This window comes from Cavia porcellus, unplaced genomic scaffold (assembly GCF_034190915.1).
Source record: "Cavia porcellus strain 051 isolate PalLab524CR breed Dunkin Hartley unplaced genomic scaffold, mCavPor4.1 scaffold_22, whole genome shotgun sequence".
In the NCBI taxonomy this organism is placed as follows: domain Eukaryota; kingdom Metazoa; phylum Chordata; class Mammalia; order Rodentia; family Caviidae; genus Cavia; species Cavia porcellus.
In genome coordinates, this window is record NW_026947505.1 from 61,752,672 (window position 1) to 61,776,733 (window position 24,062).

General features: G+C 33.5%; 1 protein-coding gene across 2 annotated transcripts in view; it reads left to right on the forward strand.

Annotated features, from left to right (window-relative positions):
- Ufl1 (UFM1 specific ligase 1) overlaps window positions 1–24,062 on the forward strand; it is a 30,333-nt gene that overhangs the window by 228 nt on the left and 6,043 nt on the right. For both annotated transcript variants that reach the window (XM_063233264.1, XM_063233263.1), the window contains exons 2-18: window positions 1,040–1,185; window positions 2,245–2,273; window positions 2,918–3,015; window positions 3,497–3,611; window positions 5,977–6,107; window positions 6,424–6,482; window positions 10,192–10,338; window positions 11,790–11,965; window positions 12,971–13,150; window positions 14,729–14,849; window positions 16,471–16,590; window positions 19,384–19,501; window positions 20,747–20,910; window positions 20,990–21,120; window positions 22,773–22,853; window positions 23,245–23,330; window positions 23,874–24,054. In XM_063233264.1, the coding sequence (XP_063089334.1) occupies window positions 1,040–1,185; window positions 2,245–2,273; window positions 2,918–3,015; window positions 3,497–3,611; window positions 5,977–6,107; window positions 6,424–6,482; window positions 10,192–10,338; window positions 11,790–11,965; window positions 12,971–13,150; window positions 14,729–14,849; window positions 16,471–16,590; window positions 19,384–19,501; window positions 20,747–20,910; window positions 20,990–21,120; window positions 22,773–22,853; window positions 23,245–23,330; window positions 23,874–24,054 (2,083 nt within the window). The remainder of the gene's footprint in view (window positions 1–1,039; window positions 1,186–2,244; window positions 2,274–2,917; window positions 3,016–3,496; window positions 3,612–5,976; window positions 6,108–6,423; window positions 6,483–10,191; window positions 10,339–11,789; window positions 11,966–12,970; window positions 13,151–14,728; window positions 14,850–16,470; window positions 16,591–19,383; window positions 19,502–20,746; window positions 20,911–20,989; window positions 21,121–22,772; window positions 22,854–23,244; window positions 23,331–23,873; window positions 24,055–24,062) is intronic.

Consider the following 24,062-nt stretch of genomic DNA (forward strand, 5'->3'; position numbering starts at 1 on the left):
TAGGCCCCTGCTCCTACCTTGGCCTCCCGAGCCAGGGCCACAGTTTCGAGTCCAAGTCACGGTCAGGACACCCGGGGCGAAGACCCCTGGCGTCTGGTCCTTCTGCACCCCGGAGTTGGCGCCCCGCCCCAACCCCGACGGATGCCGGGTCTGGGAGCTCCCTACTTGTGCCTGCGCCCTGCTCCCCGCAGCCGCCGCCGGGTCCCCGCGGCCTTCGTCCCCGCAGCACTTGTGACCCTTTGAGTGTGAAGGGAGAGGCTAATGTAGACTTTGCAAAGAGCACAATCATCTTTCAAAGTTTTCCTACGTTTTTGGTTATAGTGACAGATCTAGGCCAGACCCCTGATGCCATCTGTTATTTTTAGGGGCTCCAGGCCCCTGACGTTTTCTACAAACCTGTGAAACTTTGAAGGTTGTCTCTGAAATACCCCAACATTGTACGTTGTTACTATGGATAGCGAATAGCATCCTTCATATCCATTCACTGTTTTTATTTAGAATTGTTATTACATCTTGACCCAGAGACAGTAGGCTTAATGCTGTGCTTTATAGCACTGAGAGATAACAACAAACAAATCCTGGTACAGTGGGTGGCGGTCCAGTAACAGTTATGTATTTAATAGTACAAATCTCCTGTCTGCAGACCAAGTGAATGAATGAGGCCTGAATGCACTTAAAAAAAAAAAAAAAAAAAAAAAAAAAAGCAAAACCGAAGTAAAACAAAGTGTTCTTCTACTTAAATTACTTGTCCTCAGTTTTTTATTCGTACTTGGAGACTCAAAACAGGCCCAAAAGAAAGGAAATTTGCCATTTCTAAAATGATATATATCAGCTAAGTAAATGATTTAAGTGTATGTAAACCTTCTTACTCTCGGGATTTTTTTAAGTTACTGAATCAGTATTGTACTATGAAAGGTATAGATTTTTAAATATGTAGTGACTCTACCCAAACTTATTGAAAGTCTGTTTTGGTATACTCTTTTATTTTTTACTGAATACCAATTTATCGAAATTTTCTAAAAAAAAATTTTCCCCTCAGATTGTCAGAGCGGAACTGTATTGAGATTGTGAATAAACTGATTGCTCAGAAACAGCTAGAAGTAGTTCACACACTTGATGGAAAAGAATATATTACTCCAGCTCAGATTAGTAAGGAAATGAAAGATGAGCTGCATGTCCGAGGCGGTAAGTAATATCTCAGTAGTTCCCCAATCCTGGAAAAAGCCTACTTTAAAATCATAACTATCTAATGCGTGCATTCTTTAGAGGTTATAGAACATCTTTCTCAAGTTTTTTCTTTCCAGTTCCTAGGGGAGGAAAAATCCAGGGCTTCTCAAATGTTAAGCACACACTATCATTGAACTGTATTGCACTTCTCAGTTGTTAACTTGATAATCAGCTTTAGTATTTTTGGTAGGCTCGTGCTCAGGTATTATCACTTATCAAAATAATAGTTTTTATTATTTTGAGTTATATGTGTTTTATGTGAATTAACTGTTTCTTTTTACAGTTCATTAATGTATTATATGACCCAAAGGATAGTACTTAGCTGCTGGTTAACAGGTGGTAATTGTGAGGGAGGTCAGAGATTTTTAAAAGACTATAAATTCTCAAAAAAATCAAAGCTCTTTTACTATCCCTTTAAAAGAGAAAAAAACTTGTATTTACAAATTAACTTCGAATATGTACCATTAAACGAAATGCTGTTATTACCAGTACATACACAAAAATTGTATTCTTTTGCTTTCTTAAACTTTGAACAAATTACTGAGCATATTGAATACACGCTGATTAAAATAGAAGCAACTCTTTGCTACATGTTTTGGAGTGCAGCTTTGGTGTTTACTTTTTTGTCTGCAGACTTCTAATAACATGAATTATAATTTGGAGTATATAATAGATTTTCTTTTGCTAATCGTTAGAAACCTACCTTTTAGTTTCAAATAATTTGAAAAAATTTCATCTTAATTAGTTATCAAAATCTCTGATCACAATAAATAAATTCAGAGTCGTTATGTGTTAGCTGATCAGCCTTCTGTGATTTAAAAAGTTTGGAAAATAAATTATCACTTATACCTTCAGCCATGAAAACTTAGCAGATGGTTTACAGGTGAAGGCATTAATGATCATGGCTCTTTATAATTGTAGAACGATTTGAACTGTTCAAAACATACCTATTAGAATTTACACTGCTTAGCTAGTTTGTACTTACATTTAATTTAAATGCGTATCTTTTCTTTAAAGGTCGAGTTAACATTGTTGATCTACAACAGGTAAACTTGGTTTTTGTTTTGGTTTCTCAAAATTTAATGCTATGAACTCAGTGCCTTTTAAAGCGTTCAGTGATAGTTATATTTTGAATATGTGTAAAGAAATAGTTATAAAACCCTCACTGATAGTATTGAAATATTTAATAAATTCTGATACATTGGATTGATTTACTAAGTTCTTTGTTGTTTGATTGCTTACTGCTTACCAAATCAACTCAAATACGATTTTATGTAGTTCCAATTTTTGTAATTTTGTAAGAAAAATTACTAGTTTCACATTTATGTTTGAGAATGTGGAAGTAAAAAACTAATAGTAAAATGTAGGAGATATTTTCAAAAACTGCAAATGTGATTGCCAAAGTACATTATAAACTTAGAAAGTAGAAAATATGTGAAATGATATCTGTTATATGTAAATATTGTTACTACTTAATGTACATTTCCTAGCATTTAAAAGTAATTCTTAATATTGAAAATAAAGAAGTTCTGTTTCTCAATTTTTCATTTTACTGAGGGTTTTAAAAATATTTCATATCAGTTTGAAATTTATCGAAGATCAAATAACTTCTTAAAAAATATAGTTTGAAATCTTCAAACTTAAGAAACATTAACAACTTATTTAAATAAAATATCTGTGTATTTTCCAGGTAATTAATGTTGATTTGACTCATATTGAAAATAGAATTAGTGACATTGTTAAATCAGAAAAACACGTCCATGTGGTTCTGGGACAGCTAATAGATGAGTAAGTACAATATTTAGAAGGACTCTTTTCTTTTTTTATTCAGGTAGTATTTACATGCAGACCAAATAGACACAGGAAGACATTTCGTTTAGAACTGATTTTCATTATAAGGATCATCCCATTTAAAAAGCAAGTGCTTAATTATGTGTAATATATACTCATAAATAGTATATGTTTTTACCTCTTTATACAAACTAACAAAAACTTAACTCTAAAAACAAATTTTTTTTCCAAAATTCTTAGTGAGAAAATGACTGTAAAATTTCCACTGGTTGAAAATCCCAAAATTTAACGTTTGAGTAACCTTATGTTTAGCTACCTTGATGACAAGGAAACAATTTTATGTTATAAATGGTGTTTATCTCTCATTACTTCTGGAGCATATTCTTCAACAGAAATTAAACATAAAAGAGAAAATGTAGGAAAACCATTATTTCTAATTGATTTTTTTATTTTCTTTCTTTCTTTTGCTCAATATTAGGAGCTATTTGGATCGGTTAGCAGAAGAGGTAAATGATAAATTGCAAGAAAGTGGTCAAGTAACCATTTCAGAATTGTGTAAAACCTATGATCTTCCTGGAAACTTTCTAACACAGGTATTTTTCCTTACTAGCATAATGTGTCTTTTGAACAAATAATTTTAAACAGGGGATTTTAATGAGTGAAAAACACCAGATTTTCTTAGCATCACTGGATTTGTTGTGAATATATGACTTGATACATGTTGTAGCTATATATTTGGGGAATACTTCCTGTACATGGATAGCTCTGAAGAGATTGTTTAAAAGTACTTAGAATGTTTCTGAACCATAAGACACTCTAGAAACTTTTAATAGACTGAGCTCTAGCACTGTCTTGATGTAACAGTAAATATACCGTAAGTGCATAAATTTATGTAGTGTTTCTGATAATACCTATAGAGAAATTTTACCCAGTATATCTTCAGTTCTAAGTGGCCACTTATAGCTTAAGAAATAACTGTTGAAGATTGTAAGTTAGAGGGTGCACTGCTGGCCCATGTAAGTGAAAGTCAGGGATGCTGCTAACCATCATAGAATATAAAGACAGGATCTCCAGCAATGGATGTTTTTGACAAAAATTTTAATAGTGCCAGTATCTTTTGATGCCCCCACCTTTTCCCCTTTGCCTCTAAACTAACAGTATGATGGGTGGAACAGCCAAAGAATTTCACATTCATAACTGTGGGTTCTTATGTTGGTACCTTGATTTATAGTATAATAACAATAGAAGCTATTTGTTTTAAGTAGTTTCACGTTTTAGAATTGTAGAAGCCCTTTTGATATAATACAAAGTACACAGGCTTTGAGTTAAACAGAGCTTGATTTAAATCCTGTCTATGACATTTACTTATTTGACATTAAGAAAATTATTCCATTTCCTTTGCACTTCAAGTTGGATATCTGTAAAATGGCGATAATTGTATCTATTTTCATAGGCTCGAATGAGCTATATCTAGTAAAATATCTGTCAGACCAAAGTCATAATTTTGTTTTTATTTACTGAAATGAAGGAAAAATCCAATCTCATTTTACCTGCATATCATTTTAAGAAAATCCAACTTAAAAACTTACCAAATCATAATTGCATGAGGTTAATTTGTAATGCAAACAAACTTATTGAGCTATGTTAAGAGAGTTTCCCTAGTTACATTTAAAATACCACATACAGAATATAAATCTGTTTTATATAGCATTTCAGGAGCCTAAATTCTGTTTCACATGAGCAAATACATGTTAATCCCAGAAAGTAAAACACTGTTTTTAAAACACTTTCAAAATATCAGATTTAAATCTAATGACTTTTTAAAAAAACTGCTCCTACATAGTTTTTAGAAATACATCTCTTGTTAATATTTTTTAATTCTAATTTTTCTATATCCTAAAAACTAATTAGGGTACTTTTTTCCATCACAAAAGTACCAAGTGAGCTATCTTCAGTAGATTTAACTTATTTGGGGATGTGAAATATGTCCAGACTTACTTCACATGTACCTGACCCCAAACATAGTATAACTGTAAAGTAATAGTCTCTCAAGTCTGAAAATGAGTTAAGTCTCTGACTTACTTACAAATGAGACCCATTCTAGGAGAACATTCCTAAGTTGGATTCGCCTATAAGTCCAAAAAGTGAGTGTTACACATCTTGGACAACATACAGTGTATATTGCTTTGTGTTTCCTAGCAGTCCCCTCCACAACACCTCCATCCACATCACCTCTCCTTCTCATCTTTCTTCTGGATATCCTGGGCTCTGATCGAGCACCGTGTACTCTACACTGTCACACAGTACCGTAAGCACACAGCAACACAACTGTGACAGTGTCCCACAGTCACATGAACTACTTCTGTGATTTATTTACATCTATGGATATTCATAGTGTCAGGTCTGTTCATTTTTGTGAAAATTCACAACTTAAATGCTCTTAAGTTCAGGACTTATTTCACCAATAAACAATTTAAATCCTTTACACAGAGATGAGTTAATATTTGTATGAGAAAATTATTTTCCAGCGTTATATTTCCCTTAGTAGCAGGATCTTGGAATAACACTAACATCTGTTAGTGTTTGAAGCTCTAGAGAGGATTTTCTCTGATACATATATGTATAAGTCTTGACCATTTTTTGTTGGAAGCTATGTAAATCTAAAATATCGAATCATTTTTATTTTACAATAGAAATAGACCTTATTAACAAGGACTAATATGATTGCTAAGCTTTTAATCATAGAAGTGATTTGACTTACTTCTTGGCCCTGTTATTATGAAGTTTATTAGACTCTGAACTTTCATTTTAGTTTATATATCTTATAATTTATTCTTATCAAAATTTCTTAGTCACATGATTGATACATCTGCATGAAGCTTGAATTGAATATGACTACCAAGCATATGTTTAATTTTGTATTTTTGCATTAATAAAAATTTACATCTTTATCTCCAGGCGCTAACTCAGCGACTCGGTAAAATTATTAATGGACGTCTTGATCTTGATAACAGAGGAGTCATTTTCACTGAATCCTTTGTAGCTCGACATAAAGCACGCATTCGTGGACTATTTAGTGCTATTACCCGGTAAGCATGTTTTAAGTATATAGATTTGTATATAGTTATTAGATTAGATATGATTTTGCACTTTTTCCTAGCAGGTGATTCTTCTTCTGTTTTAGTTTTTAAAATCTCTCTGAGGATCCCAATTTACTAAACGGATAGAAGGGGAGCTTCTGTGAAACGAGAGTAAGGACACATAGTGCAGCCATCACGTCATTTTTCCTTTTAAATTAATTGGTTTTCCTGGAAACTCTAATTCTCTTAAGGATTTTTACAAATTCCTATATAACTATAATGAACTACTTTCAATTCTTCATTTTTCTTTTTTCCTTTTGTGCAGGCCAACTGCAGTGAATTCTCTGATTTCAAAATATGGGTTTCAGGAGCAGCTTCTTTACTGTGAGTTCTGTATAAACTGAGTATCATCTGGGCTCAGGGCGTAGATTGCTAGTAGAGTGCTTGCCTAGTGTGTTCAGGGCTTTGGGTTCAATCCCCAGCACACATGTGCACACGTGTGTGCGCACACACACACACAAATATGTTGTGTTATGAGTTATGTCATGCTTATGTTAAGTCAGCTTTCAGACACTGAAGTGAAATGCCTTAGATAATTACCTTAGAAAAGGTTTGGGCTGGAACTGTCGCTCGGTGGTAGGGCATTTTAAACATCTGCCTAGAACGCACAAAGACCTATATTCAATTCCCGACACACAGCACCACAAAACAAAAAGAACAAAAAGTAAGGGTGCTTATTTTGACTCACAGTCTTATTTAAGTTTCCCGTCCAACACTGGGAGACCTCATTTCTGTGGGTAGCTGGTAGGCATGCTAAATAATAGTGGGGAGCTTGTGGCAGAGCAGCACCACTTAACTCAGGAGCCAAGAAACACACACAGAGAGGAGGTGGCTGTCATTCCACAGTCCCCTCAAGGGCGCCCCTCCCACCCCGTGACCTCCCACTAGGCTCCACCTCCTACCAAGAGCACCAGTCTGGAAGGCAACCCCTTAACACATAGACCTTGGGAGACAAATTATCTAAATTGTACCATGCTGAACAGATTGTTAATTCAAAACTTAACAGTTAATATTGAGACTTACGTTATTAAAAATATTTCATTATTTGAAAAATTTTCTGTATGTTTTCATGTTTTTATCTATCTGGTAGACCCATGAGACATTAGTATCAGCATCTTCAGAGGAGTGGAATGAAGAAAGGAAAATGTTCACAAAATGAAAATACATATGTACATACACTGTCTTACATTTATAATTGTAAGATTATGAATAATTTTTTCTTTGTTTCTTAGGGTTTTTTATTAAATTTTAAAATTAAAGTAAATTGTGTTTCCTAAAAAAAAGTTTTATAGAGAGTTTGTAGCCATCAACATACTGTATTGCTAAATTCTTAGTATTCAAACAACATAATTATCTCCGAATAATCTTGGTTCAGTATCTGTGGTTTGCATGTTTTATAAAGTTCTAATGAGATATCAAGGGTTATTTTTAATGTTATACTGGAGTAATTTTTTAAAGCAAGGACTTAGCTTTTAACTCAGATATCTGGAAATTTAAGAATTAAAGTGAAGAGTTGAAAACAAATTCAGTATATAGAACTAAAAATTAATTTTTGTTTACTGTATTTTCCAGAACATGAATATTAAATTTAAAATTTCTGCTTGAGCCCGAGTTAAACAGATCAACAATTAGCACTATTTCATTATAATGTAAAATTCTTCTGGTAATAATTGATAACTTGAAATTTTTGTTCAGAGTTTAGAATGGGTTTTTGTATAATCACACTGTTAAGAATCAAACATTTCAATCTATTGAAAAATCTATACTTATTTTACTCAGCGTTGATTCTGAAATTCATTTATAAATTAATTTTGACTTATGTCAAAGGCTAATTTTTATAATCCTTTCTTTGTGCCAGACACTTTTTGATTGTACTTTCTGATTCAGTTAGAAGTAATCGTTTTCTATCTACTTCGTCTTTTTAAGAGGATTTTGCTAGTTAAAGCAAAAAATATTTAGTTGATTTGCTGTTTTAAATAAAAAGCATAAGTTTACATTAATGGTATTATACTCCAGTTTTCAAATAGGCCACAATCTTTTGATGGATGATATGTTGGTGTTGCATTTAGATAACATTTAGCTTAGCAAGTACTTACCTTGTACTAACTATTCTTCCAAGTACTTTACTTGATTACAGCAACACTGTGCATAAGAATTGTTACCATCCCTGTTTCAGAGACAGGAAAATGAAAACATAAAGGAAATGACTTACCCAGTATTATAAAGCTAGTTAGGTGGTAGAATCGAGATTTAGACTTACGTAATATGGCTCTGTCATCTATTCTTTTAATTGTGGCATTTTATTTCTCTCTTTCTTACATACACATAGTGATCATTCATCATAGAGGATTTGTGCCTGTATGTGATACATCTTTTTTTCCATTCCCCTCTCCTCTTTTCTTCCCCTCATCCTCTTATTTATAAAAGATTAGTTTCCATTTTTCCCCTTGTGCCTTCCTTCCTCTCCCCCTCTACCCTTCTTTGTTTCTCTTCTTATTTGAACATTGTCATCCCATTTCCCGATATCTATTAGACATTTTGATCCTTATTTATACTTTTAAGTTTCTCACACCAGAAATACAATGCAGTGTTTAAACATGTGTTTCCAGTTTACTTACTTACCTAAGAGTAGCTAGAAGTGTGTCAAGCTTATCCATTCTATAAAAAGCTATCTTCTTTAGCCATTCATCAGTTGATGGGCATTTGGGCTGTTTCTAAGATTTAGCTATTGTGAACTATACTGGTATAAACATGAGCATGCATAAATTAGTGTGGTATGAAGCTTTTAATTCTTTCAGGAAGATACCAAAAAGAGAAGTTGCAGGATCCAATGGAACTTCTCATTTTAGTTTTTGAAGAATCTCCATACTGATTTCCACAGTGGTTGTACCAGCCTATACTCCCACCGCCAGTAGAGAAAGATTCCTTTTTTCCCACAGCCACACTAGCATTTGTTATTGTTTGAAAACTCGATCCATATCTTCTATCATATACTAAACTAAAATCAAAGTGGATTGAAGATCTGAATGTTAAAATGCTGTAAGAGAGAAAGATAGAACTCTTGAAGATACTGGTGTTCGCAAAGACTTTATGAACGAAACTCTGATCACACAAGAAATATCACAAATCAGCAAGTTTGATATCATCTTACTTTTGCATACAACCAAAACAAAACAAAACAAAACAAAAAACCGATAGATTAAAGAGGTAACCCACAGTGCAGGGAGACACTTTGCCAGCTGTTCCTCAGATAAAGGACTAATACTTAGAATATATAAAAAACTCAGAAGAATCTAAGATTCCACAGATTTAAAGACCCAATCGAAAAATAGCCATCTGAAATGAATATAAAAATACTCACATTTAAGACACTTCTCAGATGAAGTAGAAACAGCAGATAAAGATATGAAAAAATGTTCAACATCACTGGTCATTTGAAAGACGTAAATTAAAACAATGCTGAGATTCCATCTCCCTCCAGAAAGAATGGCCAAGAAATCAACCAATAACAAAAATTTCTCATAGTTAAAATGTGTTCTTTTGGTTTAAACTGTGGAAATGTAGTAACATAAGAAATAGTTATAGTTTTATTTCACACTGCTGGCCCTTTTGTGGTCCAGTTGTCTTGATTTTTCTAAGAATGAAAAAACTGAACTTGGTAGCACTTAGTGATTGCCCCTTACCCGTTCTCAAAGTGTTTGAGCGTTCACTGTAAAATAAATCATGCAGTTAATAATGGCATTTTGGTTTTTGTTCAAGATTATCAGAGCTAGTAAATTCCAGAGCATGAATATTAACTATTTTGCATTACAATTTCAACCTCTTTAACTAGTTGCTCAAAATTTCTCTACGTTTTTACTGAATATTCTCACAAATGACAGGGAAATTCTGTTTCAAATATAATAATTTCATTTATGCTGTTTAAACTTTTAAATTATTAAAATGGTAAGATTATATGGAACATTAATAAAATATTTCACTTTTTAAGATTTATACTTGTGATTGATATGTATTTGTATGGGTCTCTTTTAAGCTGTACTTGAAGAACTTGTTAATTGTGGACGCTTACGAGGCACAGTGGTTGGTGGAAGACAGGATAAAGCATTGTTTGTCCCTGACATCTACTCCAGGACACAGAATGCTTGGGTGGATTCTTTTTTCAGGCAGAATGGCTATCTCGGTAACTATGCTTTTTTTCCCCTGGAAGCTAACATTTCTTTCTAATACTAATACATTCTTTGAAAGAAAGCATTATACTAACCCTTAAGTCCACATATATTTTCCTACCAGAGTGTAATGGTTTTCTTTTGAGTATAAAAATACTCACATTTAAGGTTTCTGTGGATCTTAGAACTGAGCTTAATTCCACAGTTACTAAACAATTGTAATGTAGAAAAACAAAAGCTAGTATTGTTATTAACCTTCCAGTTACGTTAAACTTATACTAAATTTTTAAGTATTTTTTTAATTCATAAAATAATTAAATCTTATATTGCAGGAAGTTGTGCGCTTTTTCAGTTATATCATTTTAGGACTATCTTACTGTCTGTGAACTTCACAGTGTTCATTTTTGTTAGCTGTCTAATACTTCAGAACATTGAAATCATTCTGAATTGTTTTAGAGATTCTGCCATAATGGACTGAATTTGGTCATTCAAACAAAAGTCAAAAATACGTATTAAATTTAGTTAGCTTAACTAATGTATACACAACAAACCACATTCTCAGTATAAAACCTTTAATGACTGGTGGGACATGCTGGCAGTCTCAGCCACTCAGGAGTCTGAGGCAAGAGGGTTACAAGCTCAAAGCCAGGCTAAGCAGCTTAGTGAAACAGCCAGTTTTAAAAACATAAGGAGCTGAAGGTGCCACTAAGTGGTAGAGCACTTGCCTAATCTGTGCAGAGACCTGGACTCAATCCCCAGTGCTACAACCAAAAGAAAAAGAAACCTGTAATGACCAATTTCAACATGTGCTAGGATCCCAAGGTTTGTATGATCTTTTAACCTCCTGTGTCCTGTTTTTCAGTATATTGAACCACAGAACTTGGATTAGAATTCTTTTGTAACTAGAGTTTTTGAGGATTATTCTCAGTAGGAGTTGGAGAATGAGGAGGATTGATATTTTCAGTCATTATAATATCTGTCAGTTTAAGTCTTTTCATGCTAAATCTTTTTCTAGTTTAAATAAGACTAGAGAATTACAGTTGTCTGGTGATACATTTTGAAAAGTAAATTTCACTCCTTTAACTGTAATAAACTTATATACTACTTTTTGTTTCTTCACCTAAATCACCAACTACCTCTTTTACCCCTATTTTTCAATCTTCATGCTCTGTAGTCCTCAGGTTTCTTCATGTTTTCCTTTGGTCCTTCAGTTAAAACGTGAATAATGCCTGGTGTTCAGGAAATGCCTGAACCAATTTGTCTAAAAAATATTTTTAATCAAAATTTATGATGGTAAAATTATCAGGAAACAGGCTATAATACAATTTTGTTTTATTCCTTAAAAATACTGGAATACATTATATTTATAAGCAAGTAATAGGTTTTGATAGAAGTTGACTTATTCTGATTTTCTAAAACGTGTAATTGGTTAACAGTTCTATCCAACTTTGTGATGTATTTCTAGAATTTGACGCTTTATCCCGACTTGGAATCCCAGATGCTGTAAACTACATAAAGAAAAGATATAAGACTACACAACTCTTATTTTTGAAAGCAGCTTGTGTTGGTCAAGGACTTGTGGATCAAGTGGAAGCATCAGTAGAAGAAGCCATCAGCTCTGGAAGTTGGGTTGATATTTCAGTATGTTTTTTCCTCTTAATTTTTCTTTAACAATAAGTGATATTTTGTTAATACGTGGCTGCTTTAAAGATTAGGATACATAAAAGTAGTCTTGATTGTAAAGTTGAATTCTAGCAGTAACTGTTGAAACAAAAATAATGTTATTTTATGCTTAGAGTCTTTCTACCTTTTGCAATAGAGTGACCTTCTTTTTATGGGTGCATAATCAACATCCAAAATTCTACAATTTTCAAAACAAACGAACAAAATTCTTATAAATCCTGACATGAAAATTGATAAAATTTTTTACATCTTATCCAAGTACTTACTTCTTGTACTGACATCAGGCATTGTGTAGCATTTGTTTATCCCTTATCCATTAATCTCTTAATGTATTAACAGAAGCTGCGTAAGCACCACTGACAGTGTTTTACTTCAGTGTTCAATGTTGGCCTGCCCTTCATTATTCCAAAACGATAAATGTAGGTAAAGATGAATAAGTAGCTAATCCATTACTTTCTAGTCAGGATTAGAGCCTGATTAGATAATGTCCACTTTTGGATGCTAAAATTTCCAAGTTTTGTTCATGCTACAGAATTTATTTGGTATGAAGCTTTTGCTCTTGGGAGGGAATACTTTCATTGGGAGAATTAATCAAAATGATGTCAGATAATAAAGCCAAGAAGAAATGCATTTTAGAAGTAAACTGGTAAATTGCTTGTGAATTTGTATAAGAGATTTGTAAAAGTGATTTATAGGTGTGAGTGCTTTGGACAGTTTGAGGTGTCATATAAATAGGTAAATTAGATAGGAAATAGGATATATGATTCTGCAGCATAGGGTAGTGATGAAACCAGAAATAAAATTTGAGGAATTATCAGTGTAAACATGGTTTTGATAACCTACAAGAGCATATTTATATGCATTTAAATACATTCATATACATGTGTGTGTGTTTCTCTGTAGTAACAATCGGTTTATCTGGGTCATACTGTATTTTCACTTCATTTTCATTTGTAATTCTAGCCCCTGCTACCCAGTTCTTTATCCATTGAAGATGCTGCCATGTTGCTTCAACAGGTGATGAGAGCATTCAACAAACAGGCTTCAGGTGTAATTTTTAGCAACACTGTTGTGGTCAGTGAAAAATTTATAAATGACTGTATAGAACTGTTCAGTGAACAGATGCACCAAAAAGCTGAAAAGGTATGTCAGATACCCTTTCATCGTTAATCTTAAAAATTGTCATATTAGAATCTCTGATAGCTTTTTAAAAATGGGCTGAGTGGTCTACACAGTAATGAATATTTTATGTCATATATTATTTTCCTGTAATGGATCATTTTATTTTCTTTTTCAGATTTCATTACCATCAATGTATATCAAAATTTAGAGAAACTAGGGGCTGGGGATTTAGCTCAGTGGCCTAAACACCTGCCTTGCAAAGCAGGCGGTCATGAGTTAGATCCCTGGTACCAATAAAAATGAAAAAAAAAAAAAAAAATTTAGAGAAACAGTTTTAGAAATTAAATTGCATAAATGAAACTACCTAATTTTTAGCTAGATTATCGGAACATACTGGTTCAGTTAATGTAGAAAAACTTATGTATGGATATGTATAAATATTCATTGTATATATACTGTGTTAGTACAATATAACAAATGATCCATTTCTATTGCATTTTACTTTGTGTATATATTAAAACATACTTTCTCCAAAATATTACTTGCAGTTAGCGCTTCATTTTATATTGGACAAGTAGACCTCCAGTTTTTGCTTTTGTTTTTGTTTTTGTTTTATCTTCAAAATTAAAAAGGATGCCTCCTCTACAAATATAAATAAAGGGCTTTATATAAAATTTGTAGCAGATTTTAGGTACTAGTTATTTGATTACTATTTATGATTTTTTATTTAGTAAAAATATAATAATTACTTTTTTTCTTTTCTTGGACTTTTTTCCTAAACCACAAAAATAAGTTCAGAAAAAGGTGATTTTATTACTTGAACTGTTGACATTCTAAGCATTTTTTTTTCTAGAAAACCTAAAAGAAAGTAACATTTTTACCATGAAAATGTGTATCTGTTAGTAAAGATTATAGAATCCTTTCAAAACTGTGAGAAAGAATAAATCTTTCAACTTGAAAATAGTACATTGGTCTTAATATGAATTTTTAAAATCAGGACCATTAAGAATGAGACTAGAAGAAAAATGGGTTTATGTGAATTATGCCCAGTTCATATATGATATATGATCATGAGTATGGAATATGACAATTTCATTATCTTTCTTGTAACCTCAGGTATTCAGGTGACACTAGACTTGGGAGTCTCAAAAAAAGGGAGTTAATCCATTTATGCAGCAAGTTGGAATTTTAAAATTTGTGTTACCTAGAAAAATTCAGGGAACAAAAGTTTGAAGAGAAAAATTTGTATTAAGTTCCATTGTTATGGCCATTCCAAAATGGAACACTACCCCTAAATGGTTAAACAGTGTTAACATTAGATAGTTACAGCTGCAGAGAGTTACACCTGATGCTGTGTGACCGGTTATTCATTGGTCACACATACTCATTAGCTAGTAGATACAAAAAACCTAGAAGAGCAAATACAGAAACTGAGTTTTAGCAGGGAGAAGTGAGAATAGTAGTTGTGAGGTAAGAAATTTCTTCTCAGCAATGAGGTGAAACAAGAATAATTAGAATGTAAGTGAATACATAAGCAGCTCTAATACATTTTAAATGCTATCTATTTTTGCCTTTCAAAAAAAGCATGTTTTATTTCAGGAAATAAGAAATAATCCTGTGCATTTAATCACTGAAGAAGATCTGAAACAAGTCTCCATTTTAGAAAATGTTAACACAAATAAAAAGGATAAAAAAGATGAGCGCAGGAGGAAAGCAACAGGTAATAAATAATTATTAGTAAAAAAATTCAAAGATGAGGATTTCATTTGTTGGCAATAAACTGCATTTCTTAAGCCCTTTGAAAGGCCTTTGATTTGATTTTGATTCTTTCTTTTCATGGCTAATATCAACCAGATTTTTTACCAATGAATTAAGTTTAATCACGTGAATTGAAATATTATTAATTATATATCCTGTTCTCTTTTGTGAAAAGAAATAATTTAACTTGATGACTGTGCCGTCTCCGTTCCCTCCTCCACTCTGTGTCCCTCTTCAGCACAGTATCGACCTTTGTTCACGGTGAATGCTCAGACGTGCCACATTCATGCTCAGCTCAGTGTGCTCCTTACCTCTGAAGTACCCTCGCGAACATCAAGTAACTGCTTCCTTCTTTTCTTTCAGAGCTGTACACTAAATGTCCCTTTCTCAGAATTTCCTAACTCCTCAAGAGAACAACCACACTTTCCTCTCTGTCCTCCTGCCAGTTTCTTTCATCATTTTTCATTTTAATAGAATTTTTCTAAGACATGATGAAACCTAATATAATTCCACTTAGATTTGGTAACCATCTTTAGGTTATAGAAATCACTTGAATTTATTTGAAAAATCTTGTATGAAGAAATGCAGTTTCAGTATTTTTCAGTGTTGGATTATACTTCAGATACTCTATTTGGTAGAATACGTATTTTAAATTTAAATTTCTAGTGACAGGGAAACTTTAATAATACCTCTGTTAGCTTCTGTCAGTGTGACAGAATGCCTGAGTACACAGTAGAAAAGGAAGCAAAGCTTATTTGGGCTCATGATTTTGCACTGTCACTTGGCGTCATTGTGCCTGTCATGAGGCACATTGGCATGGCAAGGAGGGATGGCAGAACAGAGCTGCTTACCACAGGCCTTTCAGGTTCAATCCATAGCATGTGTTCTAACTGTTACTTAACAGTGTATGAGTTTGTTTCATAATTTATATTTTTTTTTGTAATTTATATTTTTAATTTAGATATATATTTTTTTGTATAACGAGTTTAATACTCATGGTCAACACTTACTGAGCACCTGCTATATTTCAAGCATTGCTGTTAACACCAAGCACACAAACACTGAGATACTCTTATTTGTCTCAAGAGATTCATGATCGGGTTGAGTGCTGGGAGAGTCTCATTCATCAGACCTCTGGTAAGGGTAGATAGTAATCTTTCAATCAAGAACACACCAAGTAGAGTTACATTTGTAAAGGAATATAATAGAGAGTATTGACGCTGTAATAACAGATGAGATGAAGGTACATTTCTTTGAGGGGAAGAAGAGAGAAAGAATGGATTTGCCTAACCAAAAATCAGATGGATATAGAAAAGGGGTGATGTTGGAGAAGGAAGATACAGTATCTGAAGAAAGCAGGCTAAGATTGCTTAAATTCAAACAGTTTTTTGTTAATTTTATTGGTTGAATTTACCACTTGTATATAAATAAGGAAATATTAGGCTTAAAAGAATCATAGATTCTTTTTAATTGTTTTGCCTTGTATTTTTTTCTGCTGTAAATTTAAATGCAACCATATGGTATCATCACTTTTTAAAAATAGGATTTAATTATATAAGACTAACTATGTCATTTTCCACCAGAGGGCAGTGGAAGTGTGAGAGGAGGAGGTGGGGGCAATGCCAGAGAATACAAAATTAAAAAAATCAAGAAGAAAGGAAGAAAAGAGGATGACAGTGATGACGAGTCCCAGTCATCCCATGGTTTGTAGCTATAGTTCACTTTTTCTTTATTGATGATATCTTTAATATACTAAGATGCATATAATTAGGCATCTATCTTTCTTTGTGTACTTCCAGTGGACACAAATTTCAGTTACCACAGTTTAAATAATACCAACCCACCAGGAATATGATTCATGCAGTTCCCAAGTAACCCTGGTTTGTTAACTGAATAATTGCATAAGGTACTATGCAGACTTCTTTGCTAGATCCACCTTATAAGTGATAGATCCACCTTATAAGTGATAGATGCATACTGTGATCTTTGATAGTTGAGTCACTTATTTTGAGGTTTGTCACTAATTAAGCACTGCACATCTGTCAGATTTTCATTTTCAAGCAACAAAGCTGATAATTGAATTGCCTCTGTCTCTCATTAATAGAGCCATGTGATATTTTATAAAAATTCATAATTAAAAGAGGAAATTAGCCAACAGAGGTGACAGTGCAGCACACAAATGAAAAGTGGCAACACTGGAAGTCAGATTGGAGTCGAGCACGGGAGAGCAATCGCAGGAGTGGCTGACTCTGCAGGTGATGACACTCTCATTGTTCCAGACACTTGAGTGCCTCACACAGAGCAGCTTAGTAAAGGTGCACCAATGGGAACAGTGGTTGTGATCAAAGGAATGAGAATGTCTTAGACCGCGTGACATAGGCAAGAAGTTCACGTTAAAACAACTCTTAGAAATTTCAACTCTTGAAGACATTAAAAGTACAAAAGATAAAATGTTGACAGCTGTTGCACAGAATTTTATGCATGTCTAATTTTTATAACACCTAAGTTGCTTATGTCTAGGGTAGAATTCATTAAGTGCATATTCATTTTCTAGATTTTTTTAAAGTCTTTTTTGTATTTTTTGTACTAAGAATCAAACTCAGTATCTTGCACTTGCTGGACAGGCACTGGTGCAGTTGAACTAGATCTCTGGCATAGTACATCTAAAGTCTACAAGAGATGTGGTGCTTTGTTATTCTAGATGAAAATTTTTTTGTCATTTTTCTTTCTTAAAAATCTAACAAAACTGATAATGCTGTCTTCCTCATTCTCAGTAAAAAGAAAATTTAAAACTCTTCAGCTGTTAATTTGAGATTTCTCCCTTTAACAGAGTTCATTGCATAGGAGCTGTAGCTGGGAGATGCAGACATCGTATGTCGCAGCTGTGACTGTTAATGTGCTACCTGTAATAGCACAGTTGTTTACAATTTTTTAAATGTTTTAAGAAGGGTTGAAAAAGCTTCTGTTCTTGATGTTCTTAAAATAGTGTTAAAGCAGAAGCATCTTTGTAGAAAATATTTGCTCTGTCTACTCTTTTATGTAGCATTGAGACTGTCTTTCACTGATAAATTTCCTTATTCAAAGGAGGTGGCAGGGTGGGATAAAAGACATTTTAAAAATACTTCTCTAATATCTGTCATTTTAAATAGATGAGGCATGTGATACTCATTTTGTGCATAGATTATTGAGAGGAACTATAAAGGTAGTAAAACCATTCTACCTTAAAAATGTAATCGAGCACCTTTGGAAAAGGGTTGTATCATAATTTTGGAAATGGAGGATGAAATTAGATTTTCAGCTTAAAATACAGAATCCACCTCAATATGAAAGATACATGAAACAAGATATAATTTTAAGACTTTTAAAGAGACATGTAGGAAACAAACAGGGATATTGTAGACTACTTACTTTGAGCATTGGGTGGGCAGCAGATGTCACCAAAAAAAGGGTAGCATTTATCTATGTACTATCTGTTGTTTCAACTGCTTAACTCTTTGTATGGACAATTGATTTTTTTTTTTTTTTTCTAAGACAGGGTCTCACTATGTAGTTCACGCTGGCCTTGAGCTCACTATGTAGCCCAAGCTGGCCTCAAACTTGAAATGAACCCCCTGCTTCAGCCTCCAAAGTGCTGAGATTACAGGCATATACTACATACAATGTCTTGCTGGAAATGGATTTTTGAAACACATTATTTTTATTGCTAAGGTTTTGCTGCAGAATAGATAACCTAACTTAGCTGGAAATAATCACTTTCAGACCTTTACAATTTTTAATGGAAATATTGTTAGCTTTCCTTGTCTGCAGCCTATACTTTTTCAGGTAAGTGGGTAGATGTGACATTTCCACCATAAATAATTATTTCCATTATTTTAGCTGCATATAAATTTTCCTTAGAATCATTTTTATGGAGCAAAAATACATTTTGGGTATAAAATTATGCAGGTTTTCTTTATTTTCATCTCTGTCTATCCAAAAAAGGTAACACTTAAACAATTCTAGTGGTGTTGTAGTTACAATGATTATAAAAGCTTTCTGAAGATACTGCATAAATTATAAGGATGATTTAATTTCTAATACTCATAAAGAACATTCTACTCAGTATCTTTTTTTTACAAAGAGAAATTCTTTTTTTCTTGAAAAATTATTTTCTGTCTACTTGTTTTGATTTCTGTGATTTGCATTATCCAAGTTAGAGTGGAGAAAATCATCTTTTTGTACTTCCTGATTGACTTTTAGAAAATAATAATTTTCAAATGAAGTATTAAAATAATCCTTTAGGTCATATTGTATATCCTAATTTTTAAACTATTTTCTTACTGGTATTTCACATAAGCAATTTTATTGACATAAATACTAGTTTCAGAGACTGTGATAGGCAATGAATGGATTGCCATCTTACTAACATTTGTTATTGAAACCTTAACTTGCTTTCTGGTTGTTTGCATGTTTTGGTTGTTATTCCTCCCACCCCACATTGCTTGTACTTGTTGCAGGAAAGAAGAAACCAGTGATAACTTTTATGTTCCAAGAAGAGATTGAAGAGTTTTTAAGCAAACACATGCAAGATGCCCCTGAAGAATTTATTGTTGAGCTTGCTGAGTACTTAATGAAGCAAGTATAATAAAACATGTTTTTTTCTCTTAAATATAGCTGGGCCGGGTGGTGCATGTCTGTAATCCCAGCACTCAGAAGGCTGAGGCAGAAAGAATGTTGCAAGTTTAAGACCAGCCTGGGCTGAGCTGCATAGTGACCCTGTCTCAAAGACAAAAGAAAAAAAAAAGCTTAAGTATAATTTTGGATGGGATCTTAGAAAACAGTTATAAATTTTAGGCATTTTCTTTTCAAATTTGAAATTCAGTGTTAATGACCAAATCACAGATTTTATTTACCTATAGAAGCAGCGTGGTTTTTAGTATTTTGGGAGACATTTAATATTTTGGGAAAAACAATATAGCAAATGAAAGCTGAGAACCTTTAACTGAGCCATTTAACTGATTCTACAATCTTCTGTCTCAATGAGGGAAAAATCACCAGTGCTAATCTCAGGATTGTCTCTTCCATAGCATGAAAAATAGCACCAAAAGGAAAAAGGTTCATTTTCAATTTTTATTTGACTGAAAGTGGAAAGTGAAGAACAAGTTGACCTCCAAAAGAATAAATTTAGCACTCCTACTTTATGAATGAGCCAGGACAACTTTTTAAATGAAGGAATAAAAGAAATTATATAACTTGGCCATTATTAATCAAACCTGGTCTTCCTTCAAGTTAGTGCCAGTATTTATTTAAGTTTTCATAAATAAAATCTAGAAACACAAGATACTTTAACGTTTTGTTTAGAAATAGAGCTTCCTTATGAGAATTTTTTAAATTTAAATATTTTTGTCCAAAAGTCCATTACAGTATCATATTTATCATGTAAAGATGAATAGTTACTAGTCATCTACCGATGCTTTTTTAAATGCTCTACTTTAAAAGTTGAGTATACAAAGTTTTAGTCAGTGCATGTCTTACACCACTTTGGAAACTGAGAATTCGTTTAAGTTGTAATTCTTGAGAAAGGGAAGAGATTTATAGTCTGCTGTTGTCCAAATTAACTCCAAAGAAACTTTTTAGTTTATTGAGTGTTGGTTATTGTTAATCATCTTTAACATTGAGTAGTCTAAAAAAGATAATCCATTTAAGTTATACTTTCTAGGACTGGGAAAGAAATTCTTAGTGAACTCCTCCACATTTTATGTGACGTGTTTGAAAAAGAAGAAATCTTTTCTTCAGCCTCATTTGAATAAATGTAAAATTTCTTACTTGCATACATTCAGTAAATTTTTAGTAAAGTAATTATATTTATCTTGTGCACAGACCTCTTAACAAAACCTACCTCGAGGTGGTACGTTCAGTATTCATGTCTTCAACCTCTGCTTCTGGAACTGGTAGAAAACGCACAATCAAGGATTTACAAGAAGAGGTTTCAAACCTCTACAATAATATTAGATTGTTTGAAAAGGGGATGAAGCTTTTTGCAGGTATGCTTAATACTGTTTTTCACTGATCTCATAATTCTGCCTAAAAGGTTAGTTTTAATAGAGTGTCTTTCTTTTTCAGCTGACACACAGGCTGCTCTTACCAAGCACTTGTTGAAGACAGTGTGTACTGATATCACAAACCTCATTTTCAACTTCTTAGCTTCAGATTTAATGATGGCAGTAGACTGTCCTGCAACCATTACGAGTGAAGTATGTTAGTAATTTGTGGCAATTCTTGATGTATTTGGGGTGTGCACATTTTATTTTTTCTCATTTGAAATACCTTAAAAGGAAAATACAGAAAGAATATTTTAGAAACTAACCTAAAAGATTTTTAGTCCAGATAGATAAATAGATATAGGTATGTTTCTGGCAGGATTGGTAATGTAGCCACTCTACCAAACATACATTGCTTAATTACTTTGGAATAAAGACATTCATTTAAAATTATGTTCTTTCACATCTTTCTTTTTCCTGTTCATGTGTTAGTCCCTTAATTCCTGTCCAGTTTCCATATCTTTGTAGTCATTTTCATTTAAAGATACCGTCTCACTTAATACTTAGATAATTCTAGTTATTTCTTACTCTGAAACTAGAATTTGAAAAAATATAAAACTCGGGGCTGGAGATTTAGCTCAGTGGCATAAGCGCCTGCCTTGTAAGCAGGCAGTCATGAGTTCGATCCCCAGTGCTGATAAAAAGGAAAAAGACAAAAAAAAAAAATAATATATATATAAAACTCATTTTTTTTTTAATGTAGGGTAAAGCCATGACTCCCTTTTGCCTAGAGAAGAAAAGTCGTAGTCAGTGATGGCAGTTGAAAGCTTTCAGTGTTAACAAGTAGCCCGTGGCATCCATGCTATAGGCTCACTGCCTTTGTTGTAGTCTGCCCATAAAATAACAGTCTTTCTCCTCTTTTTCCTCCTTTTCTCCAACTTCTCATTGCTCTTGATCCACATTAAGGTTGGAGATGGAGGGACAATACGGAAGGGCATTTGTCTTCATTTGATAGACTGCAGATAACTACTTTAAGTCACACTAAATTAGTCCAATCCTTGTGCCTTCTACTGGTTTCATTGTTGTCAAATAGGTGGCATGAGTTTTTTTGAGCTATTGTTTAGTGTCACATAACTCCTTTTCATAGTACACACTAGCCTCCAGACCTTCAGGCATTTGCTTCTACTCCTGCAGCGTGCTAGACAACTTCCCTTCTTTAGCAGGTGCAACAAGTCCCAGATTGTCCCCATGGACAATCCCATGTTTCCTGGCTTTGTAAAAACTTCTGCTGTAAGAAATAATAGATCTTGTTCCTTGCCCTTAAAGCACCACAGGAGGACTGGTACAGAGTGACACAAGGAACTACTAAGTTGCCCCTCTTCCCAAAACATGCCCTTCAAGGCACTGTTGTTAAACCGTTTCAGCAGCCTCTTACAAAAATATTCTACCAGAAGAGACCATCTGACTACACAGGATATGTACATGAGGTTCTTGCTGTCATACAGTGGAAGAAGCTTCTATCCATGGACAAAATCTCAGCCTCTTTTAAAGGAGGCCTTCCTTTCCTGGTATTGGGGAGGGAAAAGCACTTTTTTCCCAAATATTGTGCTTCCTACAAGACTAAAATTGGTAGAGCAAGTGGAAGAAATAGCATTGTATCTAGCCTTTTTTCCTGAATAGCTGTTGGCTAGCTCTGATCATAGAACATTTTTAGCGTACCTTCATGTTTGATATTTCAAGTTCAAAAACAAATTCCAGTCAGAATTCTGTGACAGTAATAAATGCACTTTGTCTGTTTGTTTTGTTAGCTCTTATACCGCATATATCCAAAAGTCCAGTACTGACAAAAGTTTTTTCCTCTGTAGGTAAGAAAAAAAATTTTAAGTAAATTGTCAGAAGAGACCAAAGTAACACTCACAAAACTCCACAACTCTCTGAATGAAAAAGTAAGTATAGTTGGATTTTAATCAGTTACCATAGTTAGAACTTTGTGTTATAAAACTCTTTACCATAAAAACTGTAAACCAAACTAAAACATTCCCACACTCAGATACCTGTTGGTAAATACAAGAGGCCAAGCTGGGAATGTTTTGCTCTTTGTTTCCTTGAATGGCAGTTGTTAATTTAAGGCCAACCCTCTTGCCAATTATTTTGTTTTGTTTTGTTTGTTTTTGTTTTGGAACCCAGGATTGAACTCATGACCTCCTGCCTACCAGGCAGGTGCTTGTGCCATTGAGCTAAATCTCCTGCCCACCCTCTCCCCAATGTAAAAATTGTATTTAGAATGTAAAGTGACATTTCTTATGTAAAACACTATGGTATTAAATATTTTTTCAGAGCATAGACGACTTTTTTTCTTGTTTGGACTCTGCAGCAGAAGCTTGTGATATCATGGTGAAAAAGGGGGACAAAAGGAAGGAAAGGTAACAGTGAATTAATCTGTTAATACTTCCAGGTGTGAGACATTACATACTTGCAATTTGAATATGACTATCTGAACTTTGGGTGATGAACTGTATCTGATGGATATAGATATTCAAGCATATTTAAATTCTTAATACAGTTATTTATTCCTCTCTGACCCTCTCGTTGACATAGCAGAGTTCCTTAATCTCATAACCAGTTAAGTCTGGGACTTTTTATTAGCTTTGGAAACTTTCTTACAGGAAATCTGATTTAAATATGGGCAGTTCTGTTTGATTCCCAGCAACTTAAAACAAAATTTATTTTGAGTATCCCTATCCTGTATATTTTTTGGAGTTTTCTGAAATTATTCTAGCCATGCCAGTTAGTGTTTGTGTTTGTGTGTGTGTATGTGTGTCTGTATCACCCATATTTAAAGGACCCCTTAAAATGTTACAAAATTAGAACATTAAGCTAGAAAAGCTAAAAATGAGTAGAGAAGACAACAGTAGAGATTGGTAAGAATTTCTCAAGTCTTACCTGTATGTGATTTTATTTTTTAGGCAGATAATGTTCCAGCATCGACAAGCACTGTTTGAACAGCTAAAGGTCACAGAAGACCCTGCTCTTATTCTGCACCTTACATCAGTTCTCTTGTTTCAGTTCTCAACCCACAGCATGCTCCACGCACCTGGAAGATGTGTCCCACAGATCATTGCTTTTCTCAGTAACAAAATCCCAGAGGTAATACA